Raw genomic sequence first — 26925 nt, 5'->3', positions numbered from 1 at the left:
ATTAATTACAATTTAGTCTTTGTCCCAAGAATGCTTACAGGGTAAGGAAATCAAAATATAATTTCAGGTGAACTATCAATTAAAAAAAAAAAGTCAAAGTTGTGATACTAAAGAGCTGTACACATATTCAGAAACAAGTCTTAAGAGTTACAGAACTGGATCTAGGATCAGGTCCCATATTCAAACTGGATCTAGGATCAGGTCCCATATTCACAAACAAGTCTCAGAGTAACAGAACTGGATCTAGGATCAGGTCCCATATTCACAGTCTCAGAGTAACATAACTAGATCTAAGATCAGGTCCCATATTCACAAACAAGTCTCAGAGTAACAGAACTGGATCTAGGATCAGGTCCCATATTCACAGTCTCAGAGTAACATAACTAGATCTAAGATCAGGTCCCATATTCACAAACAAGTCTCAGAGTAACAGAACTGGATCTAGGATCAGGTCCCATATTCACAGTCTCAGAGTAACATAACTAGATCTAAGATCAGGTCCCATATTCACAAACAAGTCTCAGAGTAACATAACTAGATCTAAGATCAGGTCCCATATTCACAAACAAGTCTCAGAGTAACATAACTAGATCTAAGATCAGGTCCCATATTCACAGTCTCAGTAACAGAACTAGATCTAGGATCAGGTCCCATACTCACAGTCTCAGAGTAACAGAACTAGATCTAAGATCAGGTCCCATACTCACACACTGAGTAAGAGAACTAGATCTAGGATCAGGTCCCATATTCACAGTCTCAGAGTAACAGAACTGTACACTTTGTGAATGGGGGCTCCTGATCCTACATCAGCAGTACTACTCTGAGACACTTTGTGAATGGGGGTCCTGATCCTACATCAGCAGTACTACTCAGAGACACTTTGTGAATGGGGGTCCTGATCAGCAGTACTACTCTGAGACACTTTGTGAATGGGGGGCCCCTGATCCTACATCAGCAGTACTACTCAGAGACACTTTGTGAATGGGGGGCCCCTGATCCTACATCAGCAGTACTACTCTGAGACACTTTGTGAATGGGGGGGCCCTGATCCTACATCAGCAGTACTACTCTGAGACACTTTGTGAATGGGGGGGTCCTGATCCTACATCAGCAGTACTACTCTGAGACACTTTGTGAATGGGGGTCCTGATCAGCAGTACTACTCTGAGACACTTTGTGAATGGGGGTCCTGATCCTACATCAGCAGTACTACTCTGAGACACTTTGTGAATGGGGGGGGGGGGGCTGATCAGCAGTACTACTCAGACACTTTGTGAATGGGGGGCCCTGATCCTACATCAGCAGTACTACTCAGACACTTTGTGAATGGGGGTCCTGATCCTACATCAGCAGTACTACTCTGAGACACTATGTGATTAATTCATTCTCCAGACAGTAGGACCCTGGACATGTGATCCGTCCCTGGCATCCAGAGCAACATGGCGGCCTCCAGACTGGCTTCTAGACAGCACTCTCCTCCCGTGTCACATGGGACAAGCAGTAGGCCTGGATACCTGGAAACAACGGGAGGGAGGGGAGGGAGAGAGGGGAGGGAGAGAGGGGAGGGAGGTAGGGGAGGGTAGGGAGGGAAGGGAGAGAGGGAGGTGGGGAGGGAGGTAGGTGGGGAGGGAGAGAGGGAGGGAGGGAGGAGAGGGAGGGAAGGGAGAAAGGTGGGGAGGGAGGTAGGTAGGGAGGAGAGGGAGGTAGGGAGGGAAGGGAGAGAGAGAGGTGGGGAGAGAGGGCGGGAGGTAGGGAGAGAGGGAGGTGGGGAGAGAGGTAGGGAGGTAGGGAGAGAGGGAGGTGGGGAGAGAGGGAGGTAGGGAGAGAGGGAGGTGGGGAGGGGAGGGAGAGAGGGAGGTGGGGAGAGAGGGAGAGGAGGGAAGGATAGTAGGAAGGAGAGAGAAACATCAGATATGTGGTGTGATAACATCAAGGCGTCCGATGTGTCACAGTAACGTCAAACTGCCGTAGCGACGACCACTTCCTCCTTATTGAGCCCCTCCCACACTTGGTACCAACTCGTGACTCACAAACAAGACATGACAGTCCGTCAAGCACCGACAGTCCGACTTAGCCTGATCGCTCCCCCTCTGGTCTAACAGTCTGATGACCCCCCCCAGCAGTAATCCTCTGGTCTAACAGTCTGATGACCCCCTCCCCCCCCCCAGCAGTAATTCCTGGTCTAACAGTCTGATGACCCCCCCCCCCCAGCAGTAATCCTCTGGTCTAACAGTCTGATGACCCCCCCCCCCCAGCAGTAATCCTCTGGTCTAACAGTCTGATGACCCCCAACCCAGCAGTAATCCTCTGGTCTAACAGTCTGATGACCCCCCCCCCCCGAGCAGTAATCCTCTGGTCTAACAGTCTGATGACCCCCCCCCCCCCCCCCAGCAGTAATCCTCTGGTCTAACAGTCTGATGACCCCCCCCCCCGCCCCCAGCAGTAATCCTCTGGTCTAACAGTCTGATGACCCCCCCCCCCCCCCCAGCAGTAATCCTCTGGTCTAACAGTCTGATGACCCCCCCCCCCCCCCCAGCAGTAATCCTCTGGTCTATCAGTCTGATGACCCCCCCCCCCCCCCAGCAGTAATCCTCTGGTCTAACAGTCTGATGACCCCCCCCCCCCCCCAGCAGTAATCCTCAGGTCTAACAGTCTGATGACCCCCTCCCCAGCAGTAATCCTCAGGTCTAACAGTCTGATGACCCCCCCCCCCCCCCCCCCAGCAGTAATCCTCTGGTCTAACAGTCTGATGACCCCCCCCCCCAGCAGTAATCCTCTGGTCTAACAGTCTGATGACCCCCCCCCCCCCCCCCCAGCAGTAATCCTCTGGTCTAACAGTCTGATGACCCCCCCCCCCCCCCCCCAGCAGTAATCCTCTGGTCTAACAGTCTGATGACCCCCCCCCCCCCCCCAGCAGTATTCCTCTGGTCTAACAGTCTGATGACCCCCCCCCCCCCCCCAGCAGTAATCCTCTGGTCTAAACAGTCTGATGACCCCCCCCCCCCCCCCCCCCCCCCTCCCCCCCCCCCAGCAGTAATCCTCTGGTCTAACAGTCTGATGACCCCCCCCCCCCCCCCCCCCCCCAGCAGTAATCCTCTGGTCTAACAGTCTGATGACCCCCCCCCCCCCCCTCCCCCCAGCAGTAATCCGCTGGTCTAACAGTCTGATGATCCCCCCCCAGCAGTAATCCTCTGGTCTAACAGTCTGATGACCCCCCCCCCCCAGCAGTAATCCTCTGGTCTAACAGTCTGATGACCCCCCCCCCCCCAGCAGTAATCCTCTGGTCTAACAGTCTGATGAACACCCCCCAGCAGTAATCCTCTGGTCTAACAGTCTGATGACCCCCCCCCCCCCAGTAATCCTCTGGTCTAACAGTCTGATGACCCCCCCCCCCCCCCCCCCCCCCCAGCAGTAATCCTCTGGTCTAACAGTCTGATGACCCCCCCCCCCCCCCCCCCCAGCAGTAATCCTCTGGTCTAACAGTCCTGATGATGACCCCCCCCCCCCCCCCCCCCCCCAGCAGTAATCCTCTGGTCTAATAGTCTGATGATGACCCCGCCCCCCCCCCCCCCCCAGCAGTGATCCTCTGGTCTAACAGTCTGATGCCCCCCCCCCCCCCCCCCCCAGCAGTAATCCTCTGGTCTAACAGTCTGATGACCCCCCCCCCCACCCCCCAGCAGTAACCCTCTGGTCTAACAGTCTGATGACCCCCCCCAGCAGTAATCCTCTGGTCTAACAGTCTGATGACCCCCCCTCCCCCCCCCAGCAGTAATCCTCTGGTCTAACAGTCTGATGGACCCCCCCCCCCCCCCCAGCAGTAATCCTCTGGTCTAACAGTCTGATGACCCCCCCCCCCCCCCAGCAGTAATCCTCTGGTCTAACAGTCTGATGACCCCCCCCCCCCCCCCAGCAGTAATCCTCTGGTCTAACAGTCTGATGACCCCCCCCCCCCCCCCCCCCCCCCCCCAGCAGTAATCCTCTGGTCTAACAGTCTGATGACCCCCCCCCCCCCCCCAGCAGTAATCCTCAGGTCTAACAGTCTGATGACCCCCTCCCCAGCAGTAATCCTCTGGTCTAACAGTCTGATGACCCCCCCCCCCCCCCAGCAGTAATCCTCTGGTCTAACAGTCTGATGACCCCCCCCCCCCCAGCAGTAATCCTCTGGTCTAACAGTCTGATGACCCCCCCCCCCCCCCCCCCAGCAGTAATCCTCTGGTCTAACAGTCTGATGACCCCCCCCCCCCCCCCCCCCCAGCAGTAATCCTCTGGTCTAACAGTCTGATGACCCCCCCCCCCCCCCCCCCAGCAGTAATCCTCTGGTCTAACAGTCTGATGACCCCCCCCCAGCAGTAATCCTCTGGTCTAACAGTCTGATGACCCCCCCCCCCCCCTCCCCAGCAGTAATCCTCTGGTCTAACAGTCTGATGACCCCCCCCCCCCCCCCCCCCCCAGCAGTAATCCTCTGGTCTAACAGTCTGATGACCCCCCCCCCCCCCCCCAGCAGTAATCCTCTGGTCTAACAGTCTGATGACCCCCCCCCCCCCCCCCCCCAGCAGTAATCCTCTGGTCTAACAGTCTGATGACCCCCCCCCCCCAGCAGTAATCCTCTGGTCTAACAGTCTGATGACCCCCCCCCCCCAGCAGTAATCCTCTGGTCTAACAGTCTGATGACCCCCCCCCCCCCCCCCCCAGCAGTAATCCTCTGGTCTAACAGTCTGATGACCCCCCCCCAGCAGTAATCCTCTGGTCTAACAGTCTGATGACCCCCCCCCCCCCCCTTCCCAGCAGTAATCCTCTGGTCTAACAGTCTGATGACCCCCCCCCCCCCCCCCCCCCCAGCAGTAATCCTCTGGTCTAACAGTCTGATGACCTCCCCCCCCCCCTTCCCAGCAGTAATCCTCTGGTCTAACAGTCTGATGACCCCCCCCCCCCCCCCCCAGCAGTAATCCTCTGGTCCTAACAGTCTGATGACCCCCCCCCCCCCCCCAGCAGTAATCCTCTGGTCTAACAGTCTGATGACACCCCCCCCCCCCCCCCCCCCCCAGCAGTAATCCTCTGGTCTAACAGTCTGATGACCCCCCCTCCTGACTTGATTAAAGTAGATTTCATTTCCTGCTAATGTTGTTATTGTTCCTCTGGTAAAGAACCTCTTCCTCTTTAACACCATTTCAACACAATTAAACACATGTAGGAGTGTGTGTTTGTTTCAATGTGTGTGTGTGTGTCTGTAGGAGTGTGTGTGTGTTTCTATGTGTGTGTGTGTGTCTGTAGGAGTGTGTGTGTGTTTCTATGTGTGTGTGTGTGTCTGTAGGAGTGTGTGTGTGTTTCTATGTGTGTGTGTGTGTCTGTAGCAGTGTGTGTGTGTTTCTATGTGTGTGTGTGTGTGTAGGAGTGTGTGTTTGTGTAGGAGTGTGTGTTTGTTTCTATGTGTGTGTGTGTGGTCTGTAGGAGTGTGTGTTTGTTTCTATGTGTGTGTGTGTGTCTGTAGGAGTGTGTGTGTGTTTCTATGTGTGTGTGTGTGTCTGTAGGAGTGTGTGTGTGTTTCTATGTGTGTGTGTGTGTCTGTAGGAGTGTGTGTGTGTTTCTATGTGTGTGTGTGTGTCTGTAGCAGTGTGTGTGTGTTTCTATGTGTGTGTGTGTGTGTAGGAGTGTGTGTTTGTGTAGGAGTGTGTGTTTGTTTCTATGTGTGTGTGTGTGTCTGTAGGAGTGTGTGTTTGTTTCTATGTGTGTGTGTGTGTCTGTAGGAGTGTGTGTGTGTTTCTATGTGTGTGTGTGTGTCTGTAGGAGTGTGTGTGTGTTTCTATGTGTGTGTGTGTGTGTGTCTGTAGGAGTGTGTGTGTGTTTCTATGTGTGTGTGTGTGTGTGTAGGAGTGTGTGTTTGTGTAGGAGTGTGTGTTTGTTTCTATGTGTGTGTGTGTGTCTGTAGGAGTGTGTGTTTGTTTCTATGTGTGTGTGTGTGTCTGAAGGAGTGTGTGTGTGTTTCTATGTGTGTGTGTGTGTGTAGGAGTGTGTGTTTGTGTAGGAGTGTGTGTTTGTTTCTATGTGTGTGTGTGTGTCTGTAGGAGTGTGTGTTTGTTTCTATGTGTGTGTGTGTGTCTGTAGGAGTGTGTGTGTGTTTCTATGTGTGTGTGTGTGTCTGTAGGAGTGTGTGTGTGTTTCTATGTGTGTGTGTGTGTCTGTAGGAGTGTGTGTGTGTTTCTATGTGTGTGTGTGTGTCTGTAGCAGTGTGTGTGTGTTTCTATGTGTGTGTGTGTGTGTAGGAGTGTGTGTTTGTGTAGGAGTGTGTGTTTGTTTCTATGTGTGTGTGTGTGTCTGTAGGAGTGTGTGTTTGTTTCTATGTGTGTGTGTGTGTGTCTGTAGGAGTGTGTGTGTGTTTCTATGTGTGTGTGTGTGTCTGTAGGAGTGTGTGTGTGTTTCTATGTGTGTGTGTGTGTCTGTAGGAGTGTGTGTGTGTTTCTATGTGTGTGTGTGTGTCTGTAGCAGTGTGTGTGTGTTTTCTATGTGTGTGTGTGTGTGTAGGAGTGTGTGTTTGTGTAGGAGTGTGTGTTTGTTTCTATGTGTGTGTGTGTGTCTGTAGGAGTGTGTGTTTGTTTCTATGTGTGTGTGTGTGTCTGTAGGAGTGTTTGTTTCTATGTGTGTGTGTGTTTCTATGTGTGTCTATAGGAGTGTGTGTGTTTGTTTCTGTGTGTGTGTGTCTGTAGGAGTGTGTGTGTGTTTCTATGTGTGTGTGTGTGTCTGTAGGAGTGTGTGTTTGTTTCTATGTGTGTGTGTGTGTCTGTAGGAGTGTGTGTGTGTTTCTATGTGTGTGTGTGTGTCTGTAGGAGTGTTTGTTTCTATGTGTGTGTGTGTGTGTGTGTGTGTCTGTAGGAGTGTGTGTGTGTTTCTATGTGTGTGTGTGTGTCTGTAGGAGTGTGTGTGTGTTTCTATGTGTGTGTGTCTGTAGGAGTGTGTGTTTGTTTCTATGTGTGTGTGTGTGTGTGTGTGTGTCTGTAGGAGTGTGTGTGTGTTTCTATGTGTGTCTATAGGAGTGTGTGTGTTTGTTTCTGTGTGTGTGTGTCTGTAGGAGTGTGTGTGTGTTTCTATGTGTGTGTGTGTGTCTGTAGGAGTGTGTGTGTTTGTTTCTATGTGTGTGTGTCTGTAGGAGTGTGTGTGTGTTTCTATGTGTGTCTGTAGGAGTGTGTGTTTGTTTCTATGTGTGTGTGTCTGTAGGAGTGTGTGTGTGTTTCTATGTGTGTGTGTCTGTAGGAGTGTGTGTGTGTTTCTATGTGTGTGTGTGTGTGTGTCTGTATGAGTGTGTGTGTGTTTCCATGTGTGTGTGTGTGTGTGTGTGTCTGTAGGAGTGTGTGTTTGTTTCTATGTGTGTGTGTGTATAGGAGTGTGTTTGTTTCTCTCTCTGTGTGTGTGTGTGTGTGTGTGTGTGTGTGTTTCTCTGTGTGTGTGTGTTTCTCTCGTTGTGTGTGTGTGTGTGTGTAGGAGTGTGTGTGTGTGTGTTTGTTTCTCTCTGTGTGTTTGTTGTATACTCACTCTGTACTATAGTGTGGTAAGCAGCAGCAGCAGGGGAGTCTGGGACTTCAGTCAGGAATGACTTCCCTTCATCACAACTCTTACCTGACAGAGAAGAGAGAGAGAGAGAGAGGTGGGAGAGAGAGAGAGAGGTAGGAGAGAGAGAGAGGTAGGAGAGAGAGAGAGAGAGAGGTGAGAGAGAGAGAGAGGTAGGAGAGAGAGAGAGAGGGTTGTGAGAGAGGTAGGAGAGAGAGAGGTAGGAGAGAGAGAGGTAGGAGAGAGAGAGAGGGTTGTGAGAGAGGTAGGAGAGAGAGAGGTAGGAGAGAGAGAGGTAGGAGAGAGAGAGGTAGGAGAGAGAGAGGTAGGAGAGAGAGAGGTAGGAGAGAGAGAGGTAGGAGAGAGAGAGAGGGTTGTGAGAGAGGTGGGAGAGAGAGAGGTAGGAGAGAGAGAGGTAGGAGAGAAAGGTAGGAGAGAGAGAGAGAGGGGTGTGAGAGAGACAGAGAGAGAGGTACTAACACAGCTATCTGTAGTCCAGTATCTATCCTGGGGTCCAGTAGGACTGGTACTAACACAGCTATCTGTAGTCCAGTATCTATCCTGGGGTCCAGTAGGACTGGTACTAACACAGCTATCTGTAGTCCAGTATCTATCCTGGGGTCCAGTAGGACTGGTACTAACACAGCTATCTGTAGTCCAGTAGGACTGGTACTAACACAGCTATCTGTAGTCCAGTAGGACTGGTACTAACACAGCTATCTGTAGTCCAGTAGGACTGGTACTAACACAGCTATCTGTAGTCCAGTAGGACTGGTACTAACACAGCTATCTGTAGTCCAGTAGGACTGGTACTAACACAGCTATCTGTAGTCCAGTAGGACTGGTACTAACACAGCTATCTGTAGTCCAGTAGGACTGGTACTAACACAGCTATCTGTAGTCCAGTATCTATGCTGGGGTCCAGTAGGACTGGTACTAACACAGCTATCTGTAGTCCAGTATCTATCCTGGGGTCCAGTAGGACTGGTACTAACACAGCTATCTGTAGTCCAGTATCTATCCTGGGGTCCAGTAGGACTGGTACTAACACAGCTATCTGTAGTCCAGTAGGACTGGTACTAACACAGCTATCTGTAGTCCAGTAGGACTGGTACTAACACAGCTATCTGTAGTCCAGTATCTATCCTGGGGTCCAGTAGGACTGGTACTAACACAGCTATCTGTAGTCCAGTAGGACTGGTACTAACACAGCTATCTGTAGTCCAGTATCTATCCTGGGGTCCAGTAGGACTGGTACTAACACAGCTATCTGTAGTCCAGTATCTATCCTGGGGTCCAGTAGGACTGGTACTAACACAGCTATCTGTAGTCCAGTATCTATCCTGTAGTCCAGTAGGACTGGTACTAACACAGCTATCTGTAGTCCAGTAGGACTGGTACTAACACAGCTATCTGTAGTCCAGTAGGACTGGTACTAACACAGCTATCTATAGTCCAGTATCTATCCTGGGGTCCAGTAGGACTGGTACTAACACAGCTATCTGTAGTCCAGTAGGACTGGTACTAACACAGCTATCTGTAGTCCAGTATCTATCCTGGGGTCCAGTAGGACTGGTACTAACACAGCTATCTGTAGTCCAGTATCTATCCTGGGGTCCAGTAGGACTGGTACTAACACAGCTATCTGTAGTCCAGTAGGACTGGTACTAACACAGCTATCTGTAGTCCAGTACCTATTCTGGGGTCCAGTAGGACTGGTACTAACACAGCTATCTGTAGTCCAGTAGGACTGGTACTAACACAGCTATCTGTAGTCCAGTATCTATCCTGGGGTCCAGTAGGACTGGTACTAACACAGCTATCTGTAGTCCAGTATCTATCCTGGGGTCCAGTAGGACTGGTACTAACACAGCTATCTGTAGTCCAGTAGGACTGGTGCTAACACAGCTATCTGTAGTCCAGTATCTATCCTGGGGTCCAGTAGGACTGGTACTAACACAGTTATCTGTAGTCCAGTAGGACTGGTACTAACACAGCTATCTGTAGTCCAGTATCTATCCTGGGGTCCAGTAGGACTGGTACTAACACAGCTATCTGTAGTCCAGTAGGACTGGTACTAACACAGCTATCTGTAGTCCAGTATCTACCCTGGGGTCCAGTAGGACTGGTACTAACACAGCTATCTGTAGTCCAGTAGGACTGGTACTAACACAGGTATCTGTAGTCCAGTATCTATCCCGGGGTCCAGTAGGACTGGTACTAACACAGCTATCTGTAGTCCAGTAGGACTGGTACTAACACAGCTATCTGTAGTCCAGTAGGACTGGTACTAACACAGGTATCTGTAGTCCAGTATCTATCCCGGGGTCCAGTAGGACTGGTACTAACACAGCTATCTGTAGTCCAGTAGGACTGGTACTAACACAGCTATCTGTAGTCCAGTAGGACTGGTACTAACACAGCTATCTGTAGTCCAGTATCTATCCTGGGGTCCAGTAGGACTGGTACTAACACAGCTATCTGTAGTCCAGTATCTATCCTGGGGTCCAGTAGGACTGGTACTAACACAGCTATCTGTAGTCCAGTATCTATCCTGTAGTCCAGTAGGACTGGTACTAACACAGCTATCTGTAGTCCAGTATCTATCCTGGGGTCCAGTAGGACTGGTACTAACACAGCTATCTGTAGTCCAGTAGGACTGGTACTAACACAGCTATCTGTAGTCCAGTATCTATCCTGTAGTCCAGTAGGACTGGTACTAACACAGCTATCTGTAGTCCAGTATCTATCCTGGGGTCCAGTAGGACTGGTACTAACACAGCTATCTGTAGTCCAGTAGGACTGGTACTAACACAGCTATCTGTAGTCCAGTATCTATCCTGGGGTCCAGTAGGACTGGTACTAACACAGCTATCTGTAGTCCAGTATCTATCCTGGGGTCCAGTAGGACTGGTACTAACACAGCTATCTGTAGTCCAGTATCTATCCTGTAGTCCAGTAGGACTGGTACTAACACAGCTATCTGTAGTCCAGTAGGACTGGTACTAACACAGCTATCTGTAGTCCAGTAGGACTGGTACTAACACAGCTATCTGTAGTCCAGTATCTATCCTGGGGTCCAGTAGGACTGGTACTAACACAGCTATCTGTAGTCCAGTACCTATCCTGGGGTCCAGTAGGACTGGTACTAACACAGCTATCTGTAGTCCAGTATCTATCCTGGGGTCCAGTAGGACTGGTACTAACACAGCTATCTGTAGTCCAGTAGGACTGGTACTAACACAGCTATCTGTAGTCCAGTAGGACTGGTACTAACACAGCTATCTGTAGTCCAGTAGGACTGGTACTAACACAGCTATCTGTAGTCCAGTAGGACTGGTACTAACACAGCTATCTGTAGTCCAGTATCTATCCTGGGGTCCAGTAGGACTGGTACTAACACAGCTATCTGTAGTCCAGTAGGACTGGTACTAACACAGCTATCTGTAGTCCAGTATCTACCCTGGGGTCCAGTAGGAGTGGTACTAACTCAGCTATCTGTAGTCCAGTACCTATCCTGGGGTCCAGTAGGACTGGTACTAACACAGCTATCTGTAGTCCAGTAGGACTGGTACTAACACAGCTATCTGTAATCCAGTATCTATCCTGGGGTCCAGTAGGAGTGGTACTAACTCAGCTATCTGTAGTCCAGTACCTATCCTGGGGTCCAGTAGGACTGGTACTAACACAGCTATCTGTAGTCCAGTATCTATCCTGGGGTCCAGTAGGACTGGTACTAACACAGCTATCTGTAGTCCAGTATCTATCCTGTAGTCCAGTAGGACTGGTACTAACACAGCTATCTGTAGTCCAGTACCTATCCTGGGGTCCAGTAGGACTGGTACTAACACAGCTATCTGTAGTCCAGTATCTATCCTGTAGTCCAGTAGGACTGGTACTAACACAGCTATCTGTAGTCCAGTATCTATCCTGTAGTCCAGTAGGACTGGTACTAACACAGCTATCTGTAGTCCAGTATCTATCCTGTAGTCCAGTAGGACTGGTACTAACACAGCTATCTGTAGTCCAGTAGGACTGGTACTAACACAGCTATCTGTAGTCCAGTATCTATCCTGGGGTCCAGTAGGACTGGTACTAACACAGCTATCTGTAGTCCAGTAGGACTGGTACTAACACAGCTATCTGTAGTCCAGTATCTATCCTGGGGTCCAGTAGGACTGGTACTAACACAGCTATCTGTAGTCCAGTACCTATTCTGGGGTCCAGTAGGACTGGTCCTAACACAGCTATCTGTAGTCCAGTATCTATCCTGGGGTCCAGTAGGACTGGTACTAACACAGCTATCTGTAGTCCAGTAGGACTGGTACTAACACAGCTATCTGTAGTCCAGTACCTATTCTGGGGTCCAGTGGGACTCGTCCTAACAGAGTAAGGTTCATCTCTTCACACATCCTCTCTGCTCCTCCCGTGGTGGGGGGGAAAATCTGGGACGTGTTCTTTAGGGGAGAGAGAGAGGGGGGGGGGGGAGAGAGAGAGAGGGGGGAGGAGGGAAAGAGAGGGGGGAGGAGAGAAAGAGAGAGAGAGGGGGGAGGAGGGAAAGAGAGAGAGAGGGGGGAGGAGGGAAAGAGAGAGAGGGGAGAGGAGGGAGAGAGAGAGAGAGGGGAGGAGGGAAAGAGAGAGAGGGAAGGAGAGAAAGAGAGAGAGAGGGGGGAGGAGGGAAAGAGAGAGAGAGAGGGGGGAGGAGGGAAAGAGAGAGAGAGAGGGGGGAGGAGGGAAAGAGAGAGAGAGAGGGGGGAGGAGGGAAAGAGAGAGAGAGGGGGGAGGAGGGAAAGAGAGAGAGAGGGGGGAGGAGGGAAAGAGAGAGAGGGGAGGAGGGAAAGAGAAAGAGGGGAGAGGAGGGAAAGAGAGAGGGGAGAGGAGGGAAAGAGAGAGAGAGAGGGGAGAGGAGGGAAAGAGAGAGAGAGGGGAGGAGGGAAAGAGTGAGAGAGGGGAGAGGAGGGAAAGAGAGAGAGAGGGGGGAGGAGGGAAAGAGAGAGAGAGGGGGGAGGAGAGAAAGAGAGAGAGAGGGGGGAGGAGGGAAAGAGAGAGAGAGGGGGGAGGAGGGAAAGAGAGAGAGGGGGGGGGAAAGAGAGAGAGGGGAGGAGGGAAAGAGAGAGAGAGAGGGGGGAGGAGGGAAAGAGAGAGAGAGAGGGGGGAGGAGGGAAAGAGAGAGGGGGGAGGAGGGAAAGAGAGAGAGAGAGGGGGGAGGAGGGAAAGAGAGAGAGAGAGGGGGGAGGAGAGAAAGAGAGAGAGAGCGGGGGGAGGAGAGAAAGAGAGAGAGAGGGGGGAGGAGGGAAAGAGAGAGAGAGGGGGGAGGAGGGAAAGAGAGAGAGAGAGGGGGGAGGAGGGAAAGAGAGAGAGAGAGGGGGGAGGAGGGAAAGAGAGAGAGAGAGGGGGGAGGAGGGAAAGAGAGAGAGAGAGGGGGGAGGAGGGAAATAGAGAGAGAGAGAGGGGGAGGAGGGAAAGAGAGAGAGAGAGAGGGGAGGAGGGAAAGAGAGAGAGAGGGGGGAGGAGGGAAAGAGAGAGAGAGGGGAGAAAGAGGAGGGAAAGAGAGAGAGGGGAGAAAGAGGAGGGAAAGAGAGAGAGGGGAGAAAGAGGAGGGAAAGAGAGAGAGGGGAGAAAGAGGAGGGAAAGAGAGAGAGGGGAGAAAGACGAGGGAGAGAAAGGGTTACACATCATGCCAATGAATTATGTCTGTCTTTATGAGAGAAAGTTACACATTGTGTGTGACGTGTATATATATTTATAAATAAATAACTCTCACCTTGCATTTGGGACAGACAAACCCAGTCATGTTCTCCACCACTCCTATGATGGGCAGCTGGACCTTCTGACAGAACCTGATCTCCTTCCTAACATCCTGGAGAGATACCTCCTGGAGAGGGGGAGGAGGGGGGAGGAGGAGGGAGGAGGGGGGAGGAGGGGTGAGAGAGGGAGGGAGGAGGGGGAGGAGGGGGAGAGGGGGGAGGGGGGGGGAGGAGGGGGGAGAGAGGGAGGGGGGAGAGAGGGAGGGAGGAGGGAGGGGGGAGAGAGGGAGGGAGGAGGGGGGAGAGGGAGGGGGGAGAGAGGGAGGGGGGGGAGAGGGAGGGGGGGGAGAGAGGGAGGGGGGAGAGAGGGAGGGAGGAGGAGGGGGGAGAGGGGAGGAGGGGGGAGAGGGAGGGGGAGAGAGGGAGGGAGGAGGGGTGAGAGAGATAGAGGGAGGAGGGGTGAGAGAGAGGGAGGGAGGAGTCGTAACCACCACCCATCTAACCAGACAGGTTAAAGTCCTGGTTAAACTACCCTGTCATAACCACCACCCATCTAACCAGACAGTCCTGGTTAAACTACCCTGTCATAACCACCACCCAACTAACCAGACAGGCTAAAGTCCTGGTTAAACTACCCTGTCGTAACCACCACCCATCTAACCAGACAGGTTAAAGTCCTGGTTAAACTACCCTGTCATAACCCCACCCATCTAACCAGACAGGCTAAAGTCCTGGTTAAACTACCCTGTCATAACCACCACCCATTTAACCAGACAGGCTAAAGTCCTGGTTAAACTACCCTGTCATAACCCCACCCATCTAACCAGACAGGCTAAAGTCCTGGTTAAACTACCCTGTCATAACCACCACCCATCTAACCAGACAGGCTAAAGTCCTGGTTAAACTACCCTGTCATAACCACCACCCATCTAACCAGACAGGTTAAAGTCCTGGTTAAACTACCCTGTCATAACCCCACCCATCTAACCAGACAGGCTAAAGTCCTGGTTAAACTACCCTGTCATAACCACCACCCATCTAACCAGACAGGCTAAAGTCCTGGTTAAACTACCCTGTCATAACCACCACCCATCTAACCAGACAGGTTAAAGTCCTGGTTAAACTACCCTGTCATAACCACCACCCATCTAACCAGACAGTCTAAAGTCCTGGTTAAACTACCCTGTCATAACCCCACCCATCTAACCAGACAGACTAAAGTCCTGGTTAAACTACCCTGTCATAACCACCACCCATCTAACCAGACAGGCTAAAGTCCTGGTTAAACTACCCTGTCATAACCACCACCCATCTAACCAGACAGGCTAAAGTCCTGGTTAAACTACCCTGTCATTACCACCACCCATCTAACCAGACAGGTTAAAGTCCTGGTTAAACTACCCTGTCATAACCACCACCCATCTAACCAGACAGGCTAAAGTCCTGGTTAAACTACCCTGTCATAACCACCACCCATCTAACCAGACAGGTTAAAGTCCTGGTTAAACTACCCTGTCATAACCACCACCCATCTAACCAGACAGGCTAAAGTCCTGGTTAAACTACCCTGTCATAACCACCACCCATCTAACCAGACAGGCTAAAGTCCTGGTTAAACTACCCTGTCATAACCACCACCCATCTAACCAGACAGGCTAAAGTCCTGGTTAAACTACCCTGTCATAACCACCACCCATCTAACCAGACAGGCTAAAGTCCTGGTTAAACTACCCTGTCATAACCACCACCCATCTAACCAGACAGGTTAAAGTCCTGGTTAAACTACCCTGTCATAACCACCACCCATCTAACCAGACAGGCTAAAGTCCTGGTTAAACTACCCTGTCATAACCACCACCCATCTAACCAGACAGGTTAAAGTCCTGGTTAAACTACCCTGTCATAACCACCACCCATCTAACCAGACAGGCTAAAGTCCTGGTTAAACTACCCTGTCATAACCACCACCCATCTAACCAGACAGGCTAAAGTCCTGGTTAAACTACCCTGTCATAACCCCACCCATCTAACCAGACAGGCTAAAGTCCTGGTTAAACTACCCTGTCATAACCACCACCCATCTAACCAGACAGGCTAAAGTCCTGGTTAAACTACCCTGTCATAACCACCACCCATCTAACCAGACAGGCTAAAGTCCTGGTTAAACTACCCTGTCATAACCACCACCCATCTAACCAGACAGGCTAAAGTCCTGGTTAAACTACCCTGTCATAACCACCACCCATCTAAACAGACAGGCTAAAGTCCTGGTTAAACTACCCTGTCATAACCACCACCCATCTAACCAGACAGTCCTGGTTAAACTACCCTGTCATAACCACCACCCATCTAACCAGACAGGCTAAAGTCCTGGTTAAACTACCCTGTCATAACCACCACCCATCTAACCAGACAGTCCTGGTTAAACTACCCTGTCATAACCACCACCCATCTAACCAGACAGGTTAAAGTCCTGGTTAAACTACCCTGTCGTAACCACCACCCATCTAACCAGACAGGTTAAAGTCCTGGTTAAACTACCCTGTCATAACCCCACCCATCTAACCAGACAGGCTAAAGTCCTGGTTAAACTACCCTGTCATAACCACCACCCATTTAACCAGACAGGCTAAAGTCCTGGTTAAACTACCCTGTCATAACCCCACCCATCTAACCAGACAGGCTAAAGTCCTGGTTAAACTACCCTGTCATAACCACCACCCATCTAACCAGACAGGCTAAAGTCCTGGTTAAACTACCCTGTCATAACCACCACCCATCTAACCAGACAGGTTAAAGTCCTGGTTAAACTACCCTGTCATAACCCCACCCATCTAACCAGACAGGCTAAAGTCCTGGTTAAACTACCCTGTCATAACCACCACCCATCTAACCAGACAGGTTAAAGTCCTGGTTAAACCACCCTGTCATAACCACCACCCATCTAACCAGACAGGTTAAAGTCCTGGTTAAACTACCCTGTCATAACCACCACCCATCTAACCAGACAGGCTAAAGTCCTGGTTAAACTACCCTGTCATAACCACCACCCATCTAACCAGACAGGTTAAAGTCCTGGTTAAACTACCCTGTCATAACCCCACCCATCTAACCAGACAGGCTAAAGTCCTGGTTAAACTACCCTGTCATAACCACCACCCATCTAACCAGACAGGTTAAAGTCCTGGTTAAACCACCCTGTCATAACCACCACCCATCTAACCAGACAGGTTAAAGTCCTGGTTAAACTACCCTGTCATAACCACCACCCATCTAACCAGACAGGCTAAAGTCCTGGTTAAACTACCCTGTCATAACCACCACCCATCTAACCAGACAGGCTAAAGTCCTGGTTAAACTACCCTGTCATAACCACCACCCATCTAACCAGACAGGTTAAAGTCCTGGTTAAACTACCCTGTCATAACCACCACCCATCTAACCAGACAGGCTAAAGTCCTGGTTAAACTACCCTGTCATAACCACCACCCATCTAACCAGACAGGTTAAAGTCCTGGTTAAACTACCCTGTCATAACCACCACCCATCTAACCAGACAGTCTAAAGTCCTGGTTAAACTACCCTGTCATAACCCCACCCATCTAACCAGACAGACTAAAGTCCTGGTTAAACTACCCTGTCATAACCACCACCCATCTAACCAGACAGGCTAAAGTCCTGGTTAAACTACCCTGTCATAACCACCACCCATCTAACCAGACAGGCTAAAGTCCTGGTTAAACTACCCTGTCATTACCACCACCCATCTAACCAGACAGGTTAAAGTCCTGGTTAAACTACCCTGTCATAACCACCACCCATCTAACCAGACAGGCTAAAGTCCTGGTTAAACTACCCTGTCATAACCACCACCCATCTAACCAGACAGGTTAAAGTCCTGGTTAAACTACCCTGTCATAACCACCACCCATCTAACCAGACAGGCTAAAGTCCTGGTTAAACTACCCTGTCATAACCACCACCCATCTAACCAGACAGGCTAAAGTCCTGGTTAAACTACCCTGTCATAACCACCACCCATCTAACCAGACAGGCTAAAGTCCTGGTTAAACTACCCTGTCATAACCACCACCCATCTAACCAGACAGGCTAAAGTCCTGGTTAAACTACCCTGTCATAACCACCACCCATCTAACCAGACAGGTTAAAGTCCTGGTTAAACTACCCTGTCATAACCACCACCCATCTAACCAGACAGGCTAAAGTCCTGGTTAAACTACCCTGTCATAACCACCACCCATCTAACCAGACAGGTTAAAGTCCTGGTTAAACTACCCTGTCATAACCACCACCCATCTAACCAGACAGGCTAAAGTCCTGGTTAAACTACCCTGTCATAACCACCACCCATCTAACCAGACAGGCTAAAGTCCTGGTTAAACTACCCTGTCATAACCCCACCCATCTAACCAGACAGGCTAAAGTCCTGGTTAAACTACCCTGTCATAACCACCACCCATCTAACCAGACAGGCTAAAGTCCTGGTTAAACTACCCTGTCATAACCACCACCCATCTAACCAGACAGGCTAAAGTCCTGGTTAAACTACCCTGTCATAACCACCACCCATCTAACCAGACAGGCTAAAGTCCTGGTTAAACTACCCTGTCATAACCACCACCCATCTAAACAGACAGGCTAAAGTCCTGGTTAAACTACCCTGTCATAACCACCACCCATCTAACCAGACAGTCCTGGTTAAACTACCCTGTCATAACCACCACCCATCTAACCAGACAGGCTAAAGTCCTGGTTAAACTACCCTGTCATAACCACCACCCATCTAACCAGACAGTCCTGGTTAAACTACCCTGTCATAACCACCACCCATCTAACCAGACAGGTTAAAGTCCTGGTTAAACTACCCTGTCATAACCACCACCCATCTAACCAGACAGGCTAAAGTCCTGGTTAAACTACCCTGTCATAACCACCACCCATCTAACCAGACAGGCTAAAGTCCTGGTTAAACTACCCTGTCATAACCCCACCCATCTAACCAGACAGGCTAAAGTCCTGGTTAAACTACCCTGTCATAACCCCACCCATCTAACCAGACAGGCTAAAGTCCTGGTTAAACTACCCTGTCATAACCACCACCCATCTAACCAGACAGGCTAAAGTCCTGGTTAAACTACCCTGTCATAACCCCACCCATCTAAACAGACAGGCTAAAGTCCTGGTTAAAACTACCCTGTCATAACCCCACCCATCTAAACAGACAGGCTAAAGTCCTGGTTAAAACTACCCTGTCATAACCACCACCCATCTAACCAGACAGGCTAAAGTCCTGGTTAAACTACCCTGTCATAAACCCACCCATCTAACCAGACAGGCTAAAGTCCTGGTTAAACTACCCTGTCATAACCACCACCCATCTAACCAGACAGGCTAAAGTCCTGGTTAAACTACCCTGTCATAACCCCACCCATCTAAACAGACAGGCTAAAGTCCTGGTTAAACTACCCTGTCATAACCCCACCCATCTAACCAGACAGGCTAAAGTCCTGGTTAAACTACCCTGTCATAAACCCACCCATCTAACCAGACAGGCTAAAGTCCTGGTTAAACTACCCTGTCATAACCACCACCCATCTAACCAGACAGGCTAAAGTCCTGGTTAAACTACCCTGTCATAACCACCACCCATCTAACCAGACAGGCTAAAGTCCTGGTTAAACTACCCTGTCATAACCACCACCCATCTAACCAGACAGACTAAAGTCCTGGTTAAACTACCCTGTCATAACCACCACCCATCTAACCAGACAGGCTAAAGTCCTGGTTAAACTACCCTGTCATAACCACCACCCATCTAACCAGACAGGTTAAAGTCCTGGTTAAACTACCCTGTCATAACCACCACCCATCTAACCAGACAGGCTAAAGTCCTGGTTAAACTACCCTGTCATAACCACCACCCATCTAACCAGACAGTCCTGGTTAAACTACCCTGTCATAACCCCACCCATCTAACCAGACAGTCCTGGTTATACTACCCTGTCGTAACCCCACCCATCTAACCAGACAGGCTAAAGTCCTGGTTAAACTACCCTGTCATAACCACCACCCATCTAACCAGACAGGCTAAAGTCCTGGTTAAACTACCCTGTCATAACCACCACCCATCTAACCAGACAGTCCTGGTTAAACTACCCTGTCATAACCACCACCCATCTAACCAGACAGTCCTGGTTAAACTACCCTGTCATAAACACCACCCATCTAACCAGACAGGCTAAAGTCCTGGTTAAACTACCCTGTCATAACCACCACCCATCTAACCAGACAGTCCTGGTTAAACTACCCTGTCATAACCACCACCCATCTAACCAGACAGGCTAAAGTCCTGGTTAAACTACCCTGTCATAACCCCACCCATCTAACCAGACAGGCTAAAGTCCTGGTTAAACTACCCTGTCATAACCACCACCCATCTAACCAGACAGGCTAAAGTCCTGGTTAAACTACCCTGTCATAACCACCACCCATCTAACCAGACAGGTTAAAGTTCTGGTTAAACTACCCTGTCATAACCCCACCCATCTAACCAGACAGGCTAAAGTCCTGGTTAAACTACCCTGTCATAACCACCACCCATCTAACCAGACAGGCTAAAGTCCTGGTTAAACTACCCTGTCATAACCACCACCCATCTAACCAGACAGGCTAAAGTCCTGGTTAAACTACCCTGTCATAACCCCACCCATCTAACCAGACAGGTTAAAGTCCTGGTTAAACTACCCTGTCATAACCACCACCCATCTAACCAGACAGGCTAAAGTCCTGGTTAAACTACCCTGTCATAACCACCACCCATCTAACCAGACAGGCTAAAGTCCTGGTTAAACTACCCTGTCATAACCACCACCCATCTAACCAGACAGGCTAAAGTCCTGGTTAAACTACCCTGTCATAACCACCACCCATCTAACCAGACAGGCTAAAGTCCTGGTTAAACTACCCTGTCATAACCACCACCCATCTAACCAGACAGGAAAAAAGTCCTGGTTAAACTACCCTGTCATAACCACCACCCATCTAACCAGACAGACTAAAGTCCTGGTTAAACTACCCTGTCATAACCCCACCCATCTAACCAGACAGACTAAAGTCCTGGTTAAACTACCCTGTCATAACCACCACCCATCTAACCAGACAGGCTAAAGTCCTGGTTAAACTACCCTGTCATAACCACCACCCATCTAACCAGACAGGCTAAAGTCCTGGTTAAACTACCCTGTCATAACCACCACCCATCTAACCAGACAGGTTAAAGTCCTGGTTAAACTACCCTGTCATAACCCCCACCCATCTAACCAGACAGTCCTGGTTAAACTACCCTGTCATAACCACCACCCATCTAACCAGACAGTCCTGGTTAAACTACCCTGTCATAACCACCACCCATCTAACCAGACAGGCTATAGTCCTGGTTAAACTACCCTGTCATAACCACCACCCATCTAACCAGACAGGCTAAAGTCCTGGTTAAACTACCCTGTCATAACCACCACCCATCTAACCAGACAGGTTAAAGTCCTGGTTAAACTACCCTGTCATAACCACCACCCATCTAACCAGACAGGCTAAAGTCCTGGTTAAACTACCCTGTCATAACCACCACCCATCTAACCAGACAGGCTAAAGTCCTGGTTAAACTACCCTGTCATAACCCCACCCATCTAACCAGACAGGTTAAAGTCCTGGTTAAACTACCCTGTCATAACCACCACCCATCTAACCAGACAGGCTAAAGTCCTGGTTAAACTACCCTGTCATAACCACCACCCATCTAACCAGACAGGCTAAAGTCCTGGTTAAACTACCCTGTCATAACCACCACCCATCTAACCAGACAGGCTAAAGTCCTGGTTAAACTACCCTGTCATAACCACCACCCATCTAAACAGACAGGCTAAAGTCCTGGTTAAACTACCCTGTCATAACCACCACCCATCTAACCAGACAGTCCTGGTTAAACTACCCTGTCATAACCACCACCCATCTAACCAGACAGGCTAAAGTCCTGGTTAAACTACCCTGTCATAACCACCACCCAACTAACCAGACAGGTTAAAGTCCTGGTTAAACTACCCTGTCATAACCACCACCCATCTAACCAGACAGGCTAAAGTCCTGGTTAAACTACCCTGTCATAACCCCACCCATCTAACCAGACAGGCTAAAGTCCTGGTTAAACTACCCTGTCATAACCACCACCCATCTAACCAGACAGGCTAAAGTCCTGGTTAAACTACCCTGTCATAACCACCACCCATCTAACCAGACAGGCTAAAGTCCTGGTTAAACTACCCTGTCATAACCCCACCCATCTAACCAGACAGGCTAAAGTCCTGGTTAAACTACCCTGTCATAACCCCACCCATCTAACCAGACAGGCTAAAGTCCTGGTTAAACTACCCTGTCATAACCACCACCCATCTAACCAGACAGGCTAAAGTCCTGGTTAAACTACCCTGTCATAACCCCACCCATCTAACCAGACAGGCTAAAGTCCTCGTTAAACTACCCTGTCATAACCCCACCCATCTAACCAGACAGGCTAAAGTCCTGGTTAAACTACCCTGTCATAACCACCACCCATCTAACCAGACAGGCTAAAGTCCTGGTTAAACTACCCTGTCATAACCCCACCCATCTAACCAGACAGGCTAAAGTCCTGGTTAAACTACCCTGTCATAACCCCACCCATCTAACCAGACAGGCTAAAGTCCTGGTTAAACTACCCTGTCATAACCACCACCCATCTAACCAGACAGGCTAAAGTCCTGGTTAAACTACCCTGTCATAACCCCACCCATCTAACCAGACAGGCTAAAGTCCTGGTTAAACTACCCTGTCATAACCCCACCCATCTAACCAGACAGGCTAAAGTCCTGGTTAAACTACCCTGTCATAACCACCACCCATCTAACCAGACAGGCTAAAGTCCTGGTTAAACTACCCTGTCATAACCACCACCCATCTAACCAGACAGGCTAAAGTCCTGGTTAAACTACCCTGTCATAAACCCACCCATCTAACCAGACAGGTTAAAGTCCTGGTTAAACTACCCTGTCATAACCACCACCCATCTAACCAGACAGGCTAAAGTCCTGGTTTAACTACCCTGTCATAACCACCACCCATCTAACCAGACAGGCTAAAGTCCTGGTTAAACTACCCTGTCATAACCACCACCCATCTAACCAGACAGGCTAAAGTCCTGGTTAAACTACCCTGTCATAACCACCACCCATCTAACCAGACAGGCTAAAGTCCTGGTTAAACTACCCTGTCATAACCACCACCCATCTAACCAGACAGGCTAAAGTCCTGGTTAAACTACCCTGTCATAACCCCACCCATCTAACCAGACAGGCTAAAGTCCTGGTTAAACTACCCTGTCATAACCACCACCCATCTAACCAGACAGGCTAAAGTCCTGGTTAAACTACCCTGTCATAACCACCACCCATCTAACCAGACAGGCTAAAGTCCTGGTTAAACTACCCTGTCATAACCACCACCCATCTAACCAGACAGGCTAAAGTCCTGGTTAAACTACCCTGTCATAACCACCACCCATCTAACCAGACAGGCTAAAGTCCTGGTTAAACTACCCTGTCATAACCACCACCCATCTAACCAGACAGGCTAAAGTCCTGGTTAAACTACCCTGTCATAACCACCACCCATCTAACCAGACAGGCTAAAGTCCTGGTTAAACTACCCTGTCATAACCCCCACCCATCTAACCAGACAGGCTAAAGTCCTGGTTAAACTACCCTGTCATAACCACCACCCATCTAACCAGACAGGCTAAAGTCCTGGTTAAACTACCCTGTCATAACCACCACCCATCTAACCAGACAGACTAAAGTCCTGGTTAAACTACCCTGTCATAACCCCACCCATCTAACCAGACAGACTAAAGTCCTGGTTAAACTACCCTGTCATAACCACCACCCATCTAACCAGACAGGCTAAAGTCCTGGTTAAACTACCCTGTCATAACCACCACCCATCTAACCAGACAGGCTAAAGTCCTGGTTAAACTACCCTGTCATAACCACCACCCATCTAACCAGACAGGCTAAAGTCCTGGTTAAACTACCCTGTCATAACCACCACCCATCTAACCAGACAGGCTAAAGTCCTGGTTAAACTACCCTGTCATAACCACCACCCATCTAACCAGACAGGCTAAAGTCCTGGTTAAACTACCCTGTCATAACCACCACCCATCTAACCAGACAGGCTAAAGTCCTGGTTAAACTACCCTGTCATAACCACCACCCATCTAACCAGACAGTCCTGGTTAAACTACCCTGTCATAACCCCACCCATCTAACCAGACAGTCCTGGTTATACTACCCTGTCGTAACCCCACCCATCTAACCAGACAGGCTAAAGTCCTGGTTAAACTACCCTGTCATAACCACCACCCATCTAACCAGACAGGCTAAAGTCCTGGTTAAACTACCCTGTCATAACCACCACCCATCTAACCAGACAGTCCTGGTTAAACTACCCTGTCATAACCACCACCCATCTAACCAGACAGTCCTGGTTAAACTACCCTGTCATAAACACCACCCATCTAACCAGACAGGCTAAAGTCCTGGTTAAACTACCCTGTCATAACCCCACCCATCTAACCAGACAGGCTAAAGTCCTGGTTAAACTACCCTGTCATAACCACCACCCATCTAACCAGACAGGCTAAAGTCCTGGTTAAACTACCCTGTCATAACCACCACCCATCTAACCAGACAGGTTAAAGTTCTGGTTAAACTACCCTGTCATAACCCCACCCATCTAACCAGACAGGCTAAAGTCCTGGTTAAACTACCCTGTCATAACCACCACCCATCTAACCAGACAGGCTAAAGTCCTGGTTAAACTACCCTGTCATAACCCCACCCATCTAACCAGACAGGCTAAAGTCCTGGTTAAACTACCCTGTCATAACCACCACCCATCTAACCAGACAGGCTAAAGTCCTGGTTAAACTACCCTGTCATAACCACCACCCATCTAACCAGACAGGCTAAAGTCCTGGTTAAACTACCCTGTCATAACCACCACCCATCTAACCAGACAGGCTAAAGTCCTGGTTAAACTACTCTGTCATAACCACCACCCATCTAACCAGACAGGCTAAAGTCCTGGTTAAACTACCGTGTCATAACCACCACCCATCTAACCAGACAGACTAAAGTCCTGGTTAAACTACCCTGTCATAACCACCACCCATCTAACCAGACAGGCTAAAGTCCTGGTTAAACTACCCTGTCATAACCACCACCCATCTAACCAGACAGGTTAAAGTCCTGGTTAAACTACCCTGTCATAACCACCACCCATCTAACCAGACAGGCTAAAGTCCTGGTTAAACTACCCTGTCATAACCCCACCCATCTAGCCAGACAGGCTAAAGTCCTGGTTAAACCACCCTGTCATAACCACCACCCATCTAACCAGACAGGCTAAAGTCCTGGTTAAACTACCCTGTCATAACCCCACCCATCTAACCAGACAGGCTAAAGTCCTGGTTAAACTACCCTGTCATAACCCCACCCATCTAACCAGACAGGCTAAAGTCCTGGTTAAACTACCCTGTCATAACCCCACCCATCTAACCAGACAGGCTAAAGTCCTGGTTAAACTACCCTGTCATAACCACCACCCATCTAACCAGACAGGCTAAAGTCCTGGTTAAACTACCCTGTCATAACCACCACCCATCTAACCAGACAGTCCTGGTTAAACTACCCTGTCATAACCACCACCCATCTAACCAGACAGGCTAAAGTCCTGGTTAAACTACCCTGTCATAACCCCACCCATCTAACCAGACAGGTTAAAGTCCTGGTTAAACTACCCTGTCATAACCACCACCCATCTAACCAGACAGGTTAAAGTCCTGGTTAAACTACCCTGTCATAACCACCACCCATCTAACCAGACAGGTTAAAGTCCTGGTTAAACTACCCTGTCATAACCACCACCCATCTAACCAGACAGGCTAAAGTCCTGGTTAAACTACCCTGTCATAACCACCACCCATCTAACCAGACAGGCTAAAGTCCTGGTTAAACTACCCTGTCATAACCACCACCCATCTAACCAGACAGTCCTGGTTAAACTACCCTGTCATAACCACCACCCATCTAACCAGACAGGCTAAAGTCCTGGTTAAACTACCCTGTCATAACCACCACCCAACTAACCAGACAGTCCTGGTTAAACTACCCTGCCATAACCACCACCCATCTAACCAGACAGGTTAAAGTCCTGGTTAAACTACCCTGTCATAACCACCACCCATCTAACCAGACAGTCCTGGTTAAACTACCCTGTCATAACCACCACCCATCTAACCAGACAGGCTAAAGTCCTGGTTAAACTACCCTGTCATAACCACCACCCATCTAACCAGACAGGCTAAAGTCCTGGTTAAACTACCCTGTCATAACCACCACCCATCTAACCAGACAGTCCTGGTTAAACTACCCTGTCATAACCCCACCCATCTAATCAGACAGGCTAAAGTCGTGGTTAAACTACCCTGTCATAACCACCACCCATTTAACCAGACAGGCTAAAGTCCTGGTTAAACTACCCTGTCATAACCACCACCCATCTAACCAGACAGGTTAAAGTCCTGGTTAAACTACCCTGTCATAACCACCACCCATCTAACCAGACAGGTTAAAGTCCTGGTTAAACTACCCTGTCATAACCACCACCCATCTAACCAGACAGGTTAAAGTCCTGGTTAAACTACCCTGTCATAACCCCCACCCATCTAACCAGACAGTCCTGGTTAAACTACCCTGTCATAACCACCACCCATCTAACCAGACAGGCTAAAGTCCTGGTTAAACTACCCTGTCATAACCACCACCCAACTAACCAGACAGGCTAAAGTCCTGGTTAAACTACCCTGTCATAACCACCACCCATCTAACCAGACAGGCTAAAGTCCTGGTTAAACTACCCTGTCATAACCACCACCCATCTAACCAGACAGGCTAAAGTCCTGGTTAAACTACCCTGTCATAACCACCACCCAACTAACCAGACAGGCTAAAGTCCTGTGTAATTTATTGATCTGACCACCAGTCAGTCAGTAATTTATTGATCTGACCACCAGTCAGTCAGTAATTTATTGATCTGACCACCAGCCAGACAGTAATTTATTGATCTGACCACCAGCCAGTCAGTCATTTATTGATCTGACCACCAGCCAGATAGTCAGTCAGTAATTTATTGATCTGACCACCAGTCAGTCAGTAATTTATTGATCTGAACACCAGACAGTCAGTCAGTAATTTATTGATCTGACCACCAGCCAGACAGTCAGTCATTTATTGATCTGACCACCAGTCAGTCAGTAATTTATTGATCTGACCACCAGTCAGTCAGTAATTTATTGATCTGAACACCAGATAGTCAGACAGTAATTTATTGATCTGACCACCAGCCAGTCAGTCAGTAATTTATTGATCTGACCACCAGTCAGTCAGTAATTTATTGATCTGAACACCAGATAGTCAGACAGTAATTTATTGATCTGACCACCAGCCAGTCAGTCAGTAATTTATTG

The 26925-nt window shown here is 49.4% G+C and overlaps 1 protein-coding gene and 1 long non-coding RNA gene across 2 annotated transcripts in view; one reads left to right on the top strand and one right to left on the bottom strand.

Annotated features, from left to right (window-relative positions):
* Positions 1-90: 90 nt before the first annotated feature.
* Positions 91-514, top strand: LOC129846411 (uncharacterized). Its single transcript, XR_008758252.1, has 4 exons — positions 91-171; positions 202-253; positions 301-366; positions 434-514. It is a non-coding gene; the product is annotated as an uncharacterized LOC129846411 (long non-coding RNA).
* An 866-nt stretch (positions 515-1380) lies between these two features.
* Positions 1381-26925, bottom strand: part of nubp1 (nucleotide binding protein 1 (MinD homolog, E. coli)) — a gene marked incomplete in the record, with an annotated part of 43744 nt that continues 18199 nt past the window's right edge. The window contains 4 exon segments of the mRNA XM_055914339.1: positions 1381-1514; positions 7525-7608; positions 11894-11996; positions 13304-13414. Coding sequence (XP_055770314.1) covers positions 1462-1514; positions 7525-7608; positions 11894-11996; positions 13304-13414 — 351 coding nt within the window.

Source organism: Salvelinus fontinalis, unplaced genomic scaffold, assembly GCF_029448725.1.
Source record: "Salvelinus fontinalis isolate EN_2023a unplaced genomic scaffold, ASM2944872v1 scaffold_0530, whole genome shotgun sequence".
Taxonomy (NCBI): Eukaryota; Metazoa; Chordata; class Actinopteri; order Salmoniformes; family Salmonidae; genus Salvelinus; species Salvelinus fontinalis.
The sequence above is the reverse complement of the archived record's forward strand: the minus strand, read 5'-3'. Positions and strand labels throughout refer to the sequence as shown.